This window comes from Erigeron canadensis, chromosome 6, assembly GCF_010389155.1.
Source record: "Erigeron canadensis isolate Cc75 chromosome 6, C_canadensis_v1, whole genome shotgun sequence".
In the NCBI taxonomy this organism is placed as follows: Eukaryota; Viridiplantae; Streptophyta; class Magnoliopsida; order Asterales; family Asteraceae; genus Erigeron; species Erigeron canadensis.
The window spans coordinates 3,855,752-3,869,585 of record NC_057766.1 but is presented as its reverse complement, the minus strand read 5'-3'; the positions used below and the strand labels follow the sequence as shown (position 1 = coordinate 3,869,585).

Below are 13,834 nucleotides of genomic sequence, written 5' to 3'. Positions count from 1 at the left end.
GCGATGGCTATCTTAAAGATCAATTTTCCATTAATTGTTTTCTTTGTATTTTTTCAAAGTTTTGATGCCTTATTAGCATGTGTATTTGGGGCTAATGAACCTCCAACTGTGGATGTTATTGCTTTATTGAGACGTTAAACGTTTAATGGGGAGTAGATTATTTCAGTGATAGTAGTGAAGGAGGACATAGAGTCGTGGCCTTTTAAAGTAATTGAAGGGAATGAACAGAAGCCGATGATCGCATTTGAACATGATTCAGTAGAAAAAAGGTTATCTACAAAAGAAATATCTTCTATGATTATAAAAGATTTGAAAGAAGCTGCTGAATCATATGTTGGAACAAAAGTTACAGATACGGTGATAACTGTTCCTGCATATTTTAGTGACAGTCAACCAAAGATGCTGACTGAATTCTTCAATGGGAAACCAATTTGCAGGAGCATTAACACGGAATCAAGTTGTCGCTTACTGGTAATGGTGCTGGTGCAGAATATGATACTATTAGATGTGACACCATTATCATGGTTGGGATTTTCCAAACAAGTATCGGCGACCGAGTAAGTGCATTTATCGATGTATATCAAGGTGAGAGCGGCATTTAATCTTCATGGTATTCCCGCGGCGCATGTAGGTGTTGAAAAGTTGAAGGTTTACTTTGACTTAGATGCATCAAGGTTGTATCCACACAGGCGCTAAAAACAGTATAACAATTGTTAAAAGCAGAGTTTTATATATCGAAGGAGATTATGGGAAAGATGCTTCAAAAAGGCTAAGGAAGGACTTAAGAAACAAAGACGATCATTAATTTTTAATCAAATTAAATTAGTTTCTAATCAAATTACATTAGTCACCTGATCTGCATTAATATCAAATTCATTGATGGAGCCCAATTGTTCCATTGATTTTGGTCATGAATTGGCAGCATGAAGAGATCTACCTGCTCGAGCATAGAAATCACGAATTTGAACTATAAAGAGTCTCTATCTTCCTTTAGGCAGTTGACATTGCAATTGATTAAACCAAAACATATCACACATAAATATCTGTATTCTGAATAATAATCAAGGGCTTTGAATTCATCAGAACATTCTACACTATCTGGAAATTTCAACAATTATAGATGAGCTTTGTTTGGTGGATCATTGGTCAACTTTCATCACCGACTTCTTGATGTTATTCTTTGGGACATGTCCACTCCTTTTGATTCTAATACTATTTATACTACCAGATGATATCGACTCAGCCGAAACAACTAGTATACTGTTGGCATCTAACTTAAAGCACACTTTGTACTTTTGCTGACCTGCTGGGGCTGGAGGAATGTCATCAAGAATGAACTGGTCAAGGAAGATGTTTTCGCTTGCTTTTCTGCCTTCGCCTTCATATATAGAGATAAGTATGGCTGTTTGGTTGTCGAATTTTGTATGATACAATTTCTCCTGGATCGTAGGTATAGGTGTGTTCCTCGGGATCAAGACACTCATCTCATCTTCATTGACCCAGATGCCAAGAGAGACAGGTGTCACATCTGCACTCGCCAACACTGCTGCGCCATAAGCTACAGCTTCATCTGCGTTAATGCTCCTACAAAGTGGTTTCCCATCAAAGAACTCAGTCAGCATTTTTTGTACCTTTGGAATCCGTGTCGATCCACCAACAATAACTACATCATCAACGTCTTTCTTGTGCGTATTCCCATCTCTCAAACACTTCTCCACGTGCTTGATACACATGCTGAAGAACCAAGCATTTAGTTCCTCAAATTTTGCCCGGTTAAATGTCGTTGTAAAATCAATTCCCTCATACAAGCAATCAATTTCGATTGGCGTTTGTGGAGTTGATGACAGATCCCTCTTTGCTTTCTCGCAAGCTAAATTCAGCCTCATCATTGCTCTTGCATCCACGCTTAAATCCTTCCCTTCTTTTCTCTTGAACTCTTGTACACAATGATTAACCATTAACTTGTCAAAATCTTCCCCCCCAAGATGAATGTCACCACCCACCGCTTTAACAGTAATGTTACCGTCCTGTCTTATATTGAGAAGAGACACGTCAAACGTACCTCCACCCATATCAAAGACCAAGACAGTTTTCTCTTTTGCGCAATTTATGTCAGAACTCTTATCTAGACCATACGCAATTGCGGCTGCTGTTGGTTCGATAACTAAACGCATGACATTAAGCCCAGCCAGTGTACCGGCATCTTTGGTTGCCCGTCTTGCTTGTCATTAAAATATGCGGGAACAGTTATCACTGCATCTGTAACTTTTGTTCCAAGATATGCTTCCGCAGCTTCTTTCAAATATTTTAGAATCAAATAAGATATTTCTTCTGGAGAAAACAATTGTTCTACTGAATCGTGTTCAAATACAATCATTGGCTTCTGTTCATTCCCTTCGATTACCGTAAAAGGCCATGATTCAATGTCCTTCTTCACTCTACTATCACTGAATCTACTCCCCATTAAGCGTTTTACATCTGAATGAAGCGCAAAGCAGTAATATCCACAAGTGGAGGTTCATTATAATTAGTCCCAAAACATATGAATAACCCACAACGAATTAATAATTAATACACATATATAAATAATCTTGCTACTTACCAAAAGCAGTGTTTTTTGGATTTCTAGTGATTTGATTTCTGGCAACCTCGCCAACTAAGAGATGGCTACCATCCCAAGCAACACAAGAAGGCGTAATTCGGTTGCCTTGTTGATTCGGAATGACCTCCACACGGTTATGCTGATCAAACCACGCCGCAACGCACGAGTATGTTGTTCCAAGATCAATTCCAATCGCTGTTTCTCGAACCCTTTTTGACATCTTGATAAACCCACTACAAATACTATTAACAAAGATGAAAGAATGTTAGGTTTTAATAAATGCAATATATTTGCGATATGTTAAATCTTGGAATTATTTTGATTAGAAAAAAAAAGCCGAATCTCTCTTAGTTATAGTTTATGGGGACACTTTTATTTAAATGACAATTAGAATTTTTGCTTAGTTGTAATTTTTTCAACTATTTGCTATATTTTCATGCCATATAGATTATTAATATTAATATTAATTATTAATTATCATTTTAATTGATTTATTGTTACACAATGTGATATTACATTCTTATTTTACACTAAAGTAATATCTTATTTTTAAATAAAACATATTCCAAATATTTCAATTAAAATAAAAAAAAAGGTAAATGTCTAGGAATCCTTTAGTCCTATCGAGGAATTATTCCTCACAAGTTAACGACATTGCAACGCTGCCTATAAAGATTATAATTTTAGATGTTTTATTTTTCATATATGTGTCATGACAATTACTAATAAAAACTTCAAAAAAAAGGATAATATACAGTTACTTTTAAAATCTTAATATATTTTATTAAATTGAGAAAACAAAAGTCTAACTTTGTAATTGGTCAAAAAAAGTGATATATGTGATTGGTCAATAAGTTTTTAGATCAAATGTCTTTTAGTACATTAAAAGATTTTATGGACGAAAAAAAATTAAAAATAAAATGTTAATTTTTTTTTAATTAATTAAATGATAAAAATCTAAAACAAAATTCACAAGTTGATAACTATAAATTGTGATAATTATAAGTTAAGTATTAAGTGTGAGTAAAAAGTGTCAATTATCGATGGAAATCAAAAAAGTGTAAGTTAGTGGGATTTTTTCTATAAATATTAATATTAATATAATATACTAATATATTTAGAAAATGATTATTAAGATTTTTAATTTATAATTAAATTAATAATGACATCATCAATTTTCAATTTGATAAAATCGAGAGTTATGATTAGTTAATAAGTTATTAGGTCAGTTGTCTTTTAGTGTATATATATATATATAAATGAAGATATAAATTATCCATTTATTAGAAATTAACTCTTACGTTTATGCTTTAAAATTTAACTTCTGTTGATGGTTTATTTATGAAGTGTAAGTGTACTTTTAGATATACTATATTCATTGATTTCATTTTTATTTAACATAATTGTATAAATTAGACATTAAAAAAACAAGTCTATTGGTTAGTATTAAAAACTGTCTTAAATAAGTAAGTTTACATTTGAATACATTGTTATTACAATATTGTAGTTATATACTTTAAATATGGAAGATGCGTTCTTTATTTTTAATATACTTTTACAACAACGCTTATTCACATTTTTAATCTAGTCTACCAATAAACTAAAATAGGATTGTGATATTGTTTAAATGACAAATGGCATATTAGCTGCGTGACAAGTGTCCCTTTTTAATATTAAATCATAATCTTAATTAATTTCTACTTACTTTTTACCTTATGATTGTTAATTAAATATATTTATATTATATCGGATATCTACTCATTATATATTAAATCAAATAACTTTTAATTTCAAATAAAAAAAAAAAGTGTCAGCTCCAAAATTTGTTTGCTTACCCTATCCTTTTCAAAATAATAATAAAAAAAAAGAAAGTATCGCTCCAAAATTTGTTTGCTTACCATATCCTTTTCAAAAATGTAATTACTATATATCATCTATATCTTTTACGAAATTCAAAAAAAGATATAGAATTATTTTATTCAAACTCATTGTTTACGAAAACATATGGTATACAGTTAAGATTAGAAGTAAAAGAAAGAAACCAAAAGGTGGTTTGTTTTAACGGAAAATTATTTAGAGGATTTCTTGGTTTTCATTTAAACGAAAAGGATTTGTTTGGTTTGGTTCTATCCAAATAAGAAAAAAAGGTAAGTAGACTTCGAGCTTGGTCTTAGATGATTCAACCTTGAACTATTTGGACGATATCAAACTTTAAAAGTACACAGTGTCATCCAATAATGATATTGAAACATTCTTAGTATGACACAACAATACGTGTCTCATTAAAATAAAAGTTAGGGATTGCAATTAGTTAATTTATGTGCGTATGATAATAATGTCCAAGGGAATTTTGTAATTGTAGTTATTTTATGGATATTAGAATAGAAAATTTCTATGTTCATACAATTTCCATGTTCATAGAAACTATGATGACAAAAAGTTAATTGTGTCATATATGATCAATCCATATATCGAACGGGTATTAATACTATTTATATTTACATACATGAAGTCATCTCAATCTATTAAAGGAATCCACTCTTTTTTTCAATTGATTACGTAACAAGATCACACTAAAATTCAATAAATCTTTTTTAATATTATTTGATAATTAGTCCTTCTCAATTTATAATTAAGCCCCTTTTGGTCACAAACATTATTTTCTCCATCCATATCCCTACCAATCAATAGATCAACTTGCATTTCTTTCAATCCACCTTTTACTTTTTTCTTTCATGACATATAACATATTTATACTGAAATAGTTGAAATAATAATACTAATCTTTAAATAATACTAATAATACTAAATACTAGTTAATCTATTGAAATCTTGATAAAACTATTCATGATATCACCGTCAATTATTAATCATGGACAGATTCAACAATCAGATTTTGGGAAAAAGACTTCGACTTTATATGCGATATCATCATCTTTTGTTTGATTTGGTTGCTCTTCATATTAACATGTATGATAATTTTTATTTTATTAATTGTGTTATTTATTATCGTTTGATTCTTTTTTTCCCCAATATAATACGGAAAATTGCAAATATTAAAATCAATTGAAACTTTTTGAACTAAAATAAGTTTTAAAAAACCGATCAGTCTATATAGTTTGTTCTTAGAGTTTAGACCCGGGGTTTACGATATTATAAATATTAGATCTTCATACATTTAAGTTATAAAAGCTTATAAATTGAAGATATACGGTTCCAAGTGTTATACTTTGTAAGTTGTAGTACAATAATCACAGGTTCGTCACTATCATTATTACCTGAGACATATTGATGGAATTGTTTAGTCATTACAAAAGGTATATGCTATAATAATTTCTCTATTATACACTTTTTTGAGACCAGTTGTACTCATCATGTGATATTATTATGAAAAATAATAAAGAACTAAAATATAATCACACTTGTGATATTGTACTAGATATTTAAGCTTACGTATTTGATCATGATAAGGGCCCTTAACACGAATAAGTTTATTCTCAATCACCCATCCTATTATAATTATTGATGACTAAAAATAAATATAAATTAAGTACACATGACTAAGAAGTGTAAATTATTGATGAAAAACAATACACAAGCGGGAGTCAATTTGATGAAATTGAGCGATATATTTGATTGGTTAATAAGTTATTAAGTTTTGAAATAATTTTTTGTAGACAATATTTCATGTGTTGAAATTGTTTCAATGTAAATTTTTAAAAAATACCCTCAAGTTGATGACTAAAAATAAATATAAATTAAGCATTCAGGGCTAAAAAGTGTAAATTATTGATGAAAAACAAAGAGTGTAAATTAATGAGACTTTTTATATAAATTAATATAAATACTAATATAATAATATATTTATATAATGATTATTAGGATTTTTAATTTATTGTTAATCTAATTGATGACATAAGCGGGAATCAATTTGATGAAATTGAGCGATTTGATTGGTTAATAAGTCATTAGTTCAACTATCTTATAATATATATTAAGATAAGATTTGTATAGAACTTCCAATTGATAGTACATAAATGTTTTTCATTTGTTTGTTGATGTCATAGAGGGAAGTTGTTTGTGGCTATAATTTAGGAAAATTTGTTAGATCAAGTCATAATAACGATAACTTAGAACAAAATAGTGTTAATTTAAATTTATTGTTTATGTTTATATCTATCTCAAAATATTGTGCGGATTAGTGTTAGTATAATTTAAATAAATATAAATAGATAATGTTTGGTAGGTATTTGTCATCTGATAATCATATTTAAAATTCAAATTCCGTATTTTGTTATATATGTACCTCTTATCTGAAATTCAAATCCCGTTTTTGTTGTAAATATGGTTATCTTCCGCTAATATATATATATATATATATATACGCCCTGCATAGTGCATACCCCAAAATGGAGAGAGGTTATTCTTTGTTGTCAGAGATAAGTGACGTGTTGTGCTCTATGGGGGGATTACGACACTCAAGTTGATAACTTTTTTAAAGATCCAAATAATGATGGTCATGTTGTGATTATTATTCAACTTGCAAAGTTTCGCATCCGGGATGGTATTCTACTAAAAAGAAATATGTCGTTTGTTATTACATTAATTGAGATTACAGAGTTTTTGTCATAAATAATGTGTAAACTCATTTCGTATTCTAAAATTGCATCATGTGAACCACAATTGGATAACTGTTTGTATAGTACCCGTATTTGGATGAACTCCCACATGGCTGAAACTAAACACTTCATCGATAAGTATGTGTCATTATACTTATAAGCATCTATACTATACTCTAATTTCTAAGAGTATAGTTGGATTAGTTATGGGTTTCATTTTTTATTTAAGCTCAAATGCAAGAGATGGTGTGGTCTTTGGTGACACCAACTACAAGGTCCCTTTCATAGATCAGGAACAAGCTGTGTCCGCTCCTTGTGATTGGACTCAGCACATGGACAAAACTGATATATATCAATGACCTTGATGATTTTAAAAAGGTGAGTCGGTTTCTCATTGTTACACTTCTAATTATATGGTTCCGTTCTCTTTCCTAACACATATGTTTTTTAAATTGGAGGACACTGTTTGTTTGGTCTACGAAATGATAAGAGCTGTGCAATTCAAACATAATTGGTACTATATGGCACATCGAAAATGCAACAGACTTGCTCAAAAAGTTGAAGATGTGGATTTAACAAAGGTTGGCTACTTTAATATTGAAAACCAACCATACCATTGTGAACAGTGTCAAGCTTTTGTGTCTGATGTTTTACCGAGGTACTTGCATATTGATACTTAGACACTAATGTATTACATATTTCTTTGTTGCATACCAAACTCATTCATACTTAAACAAACGTTGTAGGTTTCGTGTCAGGGTAAGGGTGCAGGATAACACTGGAAGTGCATATTTTCTCATGTTTGACAAAGATGTCAGAAGCATAATATACACCCCTGCTGATGAGATTTTCAATAAAATAAAAAAGGTAAAGCCAACCTATAAATATACCAATAAAAAAGCATTTTATTGCGTTCTTTTCATTTACATTAGCTTACACAATTTCATAAGTACTACTCTAGGCCGAGGATTTGGACCTTTTTTCTTGAGAATTGGATAAATTAAGGTTGAGATTTCTCGGTATAACTTAAAGCACAACTGCAAGACATATATTGTGCGTAAGTTAACAGATGATGGTGAGCTTATTTCCGCTTTTCTCAAACGAATGGAACCAAGTTAGGTATATTTTTCCTCCCCTATTTTGGTGAGTTGCATAACAATAATCCTGTTTATTAATTATCTATGTTTTTAGAAATGTTTAAACATATATCGAAAACTTATGTCATTTCGAACCTACGAGGTTACTATATCCAGTGTTGATATGAGTCTAACTGGTGATGGTGAATTATATATAAGAAAAAATTGAACAATTTTGAACATCAACCAGAATTTCAAAGAATCAACCAGAAATTATATGAATAGATTATTATTATTATTATTATTATTATTATTATTATAATAATAGATGAGATATATGAAATTGTTATTATTACAATTAACTAATCATATAGATTATGACTAGATATAAAGAGAAAGATATGAGCAGCGGAAACAACAAAACGATTGATCGATATATGATTAATTATAATTAACCCTAAACTAATGTTTGGGTTGTATATGTATAACTCCAATTTTCCAAATGCACCCTTGTCTTCAAGACTTGAACACTTCTAGTCCAAAGCATATCTCTTTCTTCAAATGTTCAGAAGAGTCCTTCTACTTCTGTTCCTGCATAACTCATCCAAAACATAAGTAACTAAAATTTAAACATGTTTAAATGATCTTGAATCATTTCAACATCACAAGCCCAGTTTATTGCTTAAATAATTGTGTTGATGTATGCTTAAGCTTTTAGTAAAGATATTAGCCGCATTAAGATCAGACTGTATCTTAACAGTTTTTAACAACACAGAAGTGATCTTTTCCCTTACGAAATGTAAATCAATCTCAAAATGTTTGGTTCTTTCATGGAACATAGGGTTTGCTACAATTTTTTTAATTGCAGCTTTGCTATCACAATGTACATCAATAGGAATTGAACACTTAATGTTAAAATCACTTAAAAGATTAGAAAGCCAAATGATTTCACAAGTTATTGCTGCCAATGCCCTATATTATGCTTTAGCAGAGGATTTGGCAACAATATTTTGTTTTTTACTTTTCCAAGATACAACATTATTGTCAAGAAAATGAATATACAACTTGGATTGAAACTAAAATCGTGTAATCACTTTCAGAACAAACTATTTGAAGATACACCCAAATATTTGAATAGATAAGATTGGTTTCCCATTCTACAACTAGATTTTTTATTCATAAAAAAAATCTTGTACCAATAATATGTTAGATGGTTTTGTCTTGCGTGTAAAAAGAAAGAACGAGAGCCCCCTGACACAAACTCAACGTTTGTATATATCATTACCAAAAGGTCCAGAAACAAACTGATTGTTTTCTTTCTTATGAACTCTCGTGCGTGTGTGTATGTTTTTCACCCGAAAAACGATTTCTAACGCATCACGTAACCCGATTAACCGAATATTAAGATCAACCATTTGACAAATTAATCCAATACCACTACAGAGCATTAATATCGCTAAAATATCCAACACATGGCAGAGGATCAAGACACCGGATCTTTGCTCTTAGTTCTTCATGTTCACTATGTTGCCATGATAAAAGTTGTTATCGTTTAATTAATATGGAGTTCTTAATGTCAAAGTTGAATCCTGGAACCATTATCATTATTATCTTCCAAATTAATTAACTAGTCTGACCAAGGACTTTATCAAAAACTACCCCTAACATGTCATTTTTTCAAGAAATCTTATATGCTCAAATCAGCCCGAAACTCTTCAAACTACTAGCTACTCGATCGTATGATTTTTCTTCTCTTGACACGTTAACTGATGTTTCAGATGCATGCTGAGGTGGACATGGATATAATCGCCATATTGCTGCTTATGATTCTTGACGCAATGATCTTGTTTCATAAAAAGACTTATCTATATACAATTTTTTTCTTTTTCGTCAAGAATCAAAAGCCTTCTTGAGTGAAACATATATGTTATGCATTTGATATGCTTGTTGGCACCAGATTTAGTTTTACATTTACAAGGCTTATGATTTACTTAATGTAACTCAATTATAGAATGATCATTATGAAGATGCTGTCATTTGGAAAGTCAAAAAACTGGTGGGAGTGCTCTGTTTTCAATTTTAGAAAGTCAACAATTGTGGCAATTTTGATTTTTGCCAACCCATATGGGAAGTTGGGGAACTGTTGAAAAAGCTCAAATGTGAAAGCACAACCCTTGAAGCAAAACGTACAACCTTAACTCTATCCCTTTCTTAATTAAGCCTTGACATCTATAAATAGCCAACATTATTGTTCATGTTAATCAGTACTCATACAAGAATGTCAGACTGCAAAGGTAAATCTAGTTTCTTTAATTTCTTCTAATTACTTTTGTTAACATTTGTGCTTTAGAATATGAATTAAACAAATTTGGGTATTTGATTCAGGAAAGAGTTCATGGCCAGAGCTGGTAGGGGAGAGTGGAGAAGCTGCAGCCGCTAAGATCGAGAAACAGAATCCACGGGTTGATGCTATCGTGTTACGCGATGGAACTCCAACGACTACGGATTTTAGGTGTGACCGTGTTTGGGTGTGGGTGGACTCTTATGGGGTTGTCATTCGAACTCCTAACATTGGTTAAGCTCAAAATGAAGCCGGCCAGGGGACTATATCTATCTATCTATCTATATAATAATGTGCCTATTGTAATGTTTTTAAGTTTCTTGTGTTGTTTCGAGTTACGACGTGTATGATGTACGAATAAATAAATGAATGAATAAATGTGTAAATTCAAACATATGATATTCTCTATCAACTATGTAATGAATCTGAAACGGTAGCTATTCTAGGCACATGAAATAATTTGGTTCATTCTTGTTACTACTTATTTTAGTCCCAATAATATATCAGAAACAGGCAGTAAATTTCAGCTGGGTCAATCCGTTTTATACATGTTCAGCTAAGGTCAATTGAATTTGGAACTAATGGTTAGTCGATATATAGCCGGCTCAGCCAACCAAACAACTTGGTTCCGCGGATGACTTTAGGCCATGACAGAGTCACAGAACCAAACCAACCGACCCATGCTCGGTCTGAAAGAAAGTAGTGTCAAACTGGTAACGATCTCATATCCTAACAAATTGTGTATATCACATTGAGGTGTATAATTCTTCTTTTCGTAATCCTTAATTTCGTTTACATGCCAGAAAGTGAAATAATAGCTACATGGTAGCTTGATATTAGAAGATAATGGAAGACATTTAAAACAAAACAGAGACTTGTTTTTAAATTTTGGTGCAAAGATTTTTTTGGTTAATTTGAGCATGTGTGAAGTTAACACTTTTTAAAATGATCAACAAATTTCTGTTGTACAATACACGATTTTCACATTATTATTCAAGCTATTTGGAAGAGCTGGAAGCATGGAAGTTAACACTTTTTAAGGGGAGGAGTGTAGCTTCCGGTAAATCGAAGGGCGGTGAGTTATATATCAAAGATTCAAAGAATAAAATTAACAAGTGGCTTGGTGAAATCCATCTATCATGTTGTTTAGGATTTGATCTAGTGGTTTAGTATTCCTTTGGTGACTTATACGTCTCAAGTTGGAATCCCCACTTTAGCAAATTTTGAGATATAGGAAGTCTCTCTATGAGAGCTTGGTAGGATATATATCCAGATTCGAGTCTGAGAGGGCAAGATTTATCCCTATATATCAACTGTCGTGCTTTTGGATAGATTAATAGGCGATTTTCTTTCGTTGGGTTGAGGACTGGTGTGAGGTACTCTAAACCATATAGAACTTTGTGAACTGGTAAAGTCCGATCGGGTTCAAATTAGATATGTACTTAATTTATTTCTTCCTTATTTCATCTTTTGAAGTTTTCAATGTACATTTTTTCTTTGTTTGTATTTAGTAAATGTATGTTGTTTTAGTTGGTGTATTTAACTTATTTAAGTTGTTAAGCTTATGGGTTACTAAGATTAGGACGAAGATATCCTAACTTTTAAAGTCAAATATATTGATGGATTATCCAAAGTTTTCAATATAGAAAATCAATAGACGTGACAATTTTGATTTTTGCCAACCTAAACGGAAATTGTTGAAAAAACTTATAAGAAGGTTTTTGGTAAAATAAAACAACTATTAAAGTAAAACAAAAAAAATAATAGGTTTTTCTTCAGTGATAATCACCGTGCATTATGAAAATCATCGTATATCAATTGCTTCGTGAATTTTCATGCATCAATTTAATCATGATCTTTGGATCAAGATATTGTCTTTTTTGTTTTACCTTAATACTTATTTTATAATACCCAACCCCTAGGTAAGAATGCAACTACTGATAAGAAAAATTTACAATTCGTACTTCAGATTTCATATCTATTCATAGCCCATGTTGCCCATGTTTATGCATTTTTTCATATTTCTGTTAGCTAGAATATAATTTAAGCGAGTTTGAGCTACTGGAAAGAGTTCATGGCCGGAGTTAGTATGGGCGACAGGAGAAGCCGCAGTGGCTAAGATAGAAAAGAGAATCCACGTGCGGGTTGATGCGATTGTGTTATTGGATGGAAGGGATGAAACAACTGCGGATTTCCAATCGACCGTGTGTGGGTGTGGTTGGACTCTCGTAGTGTTGTGATCCTTTGAACTCCTTTCATTAGCTTAGCTTTATATGAAGCTAGGGGCCATCTATATGATGAACCTCTTGTAATGTTTGTAGCTCCACTATACTACGGAGAATAGTTATATTTAGCTGTCATGTTTTGTTTAAAGAACATATATAATGTGATGCACAAAAAAGAAATTTATAATGCAAGTGCAAAAACAAATAAATAAATAGGACATATTATACTGATACTCCTTATGGTCGTATTTTGCAAAAATAAATAAATGGATAATTTTTTCAATCAAAATATGGTATTTTAGTACTTTGGTTAAAAAGTTTTGTACAACTAGTAGTTAAATTTGATGTTTAAAAAGCCGGAGTTTATCAAATCAGCCAAAAGTGGCATACCCAATGCCTCATTTTGAAGTTCAATGTTATTAGTTGCATTAAATACAATAGTTAAAGGATGTGGAAGAAGACCATATATTTGAAGTCCGACATTGGGATGCCATTCTTAGCTGATTTGAAGGACTCCGATGTTTAGAACACCGGATTTATTAGTTTATAAAAACTTTTAGGCCAAAACATTGGATACAACTAGAGGTGTAAGAAAAAACCGATTAACCGAACCGAATCGATTTGTAACCGGTAACCGAAATCGGTTAATAATCGGAATAGTAAAAACCGATTATAGGTTACCAGAAATCGTAGGTTACTAACCGATTACTCTTTTCAAAACCAAAACCGATTATTAATCAGTTAACCTATAACCGGTTAATTATTCCAAATAATAACCGGTTAACCGGTTAATCACATATTATATACATATTATTAATTAAATCTATATATATATATATATATCAATATCAATCATACTATATACATACACTTATATATAATCAGAAAGATCGCACTATCAGATTATTTCATTTGCTTTCAATATATCTATACTATATATAGATTAATGCTTATTTCATCCGATCCAACAT

At 31.1% G+C, this 13,834-nt stretch overlaps 1 protein-coding gene and 1 pseudogene across 1 annotated transcript; one reads left to right on the top strand and one right to left on the bottom strand.

Moving 5' to 3' along the window:
• Positions 1-1,139: 1,139 nt before the first annotated feature.
• Positions 1,140-2,822, bottom strand: LOC122604138 (annotated as a pseudogene).
• A 7,660-nt stretch (positions 2,823-10,482) lies between these two features.
• On the top strand, positions 10,483-11,029 carry LOC122605513 (glu S.griseus protease inhibitor-like). The gene is made up of 2 exons (XM_043778468.1): positions 10,483-10,591; positions 10,683-11,029. Exons 1-2 carry the CDS (start codon positions 10,552-10,554, stop codon positions 10,874-10,876), a joined length of 234 nt encoding a protein of 77 aa, XP_043634403.1. The 5' UTR covers positions 10,483-10,551; the 3' UTR covers positions 10,877-11,029.
• Positions 11,030-13,834: the final 2,805 nt, after the last annotated feature.

Bases quoted from the DNA above. Each gene is read 5' to 3' on its own strand.
- LOC122605513 (XM_043778468.1), top strand. From the start codon at position 10,552: ATGTTAATCAGTACTCATACAAGAATGTCAGACTGCAAAG. The intron at 10,592-10,682 runs GTAAATCTAGTT...TATTTGATTCAG, and splicing joins AAGAATGTCAGACTGCAAAG to GAAAGAGTTCATGGCCAGAG.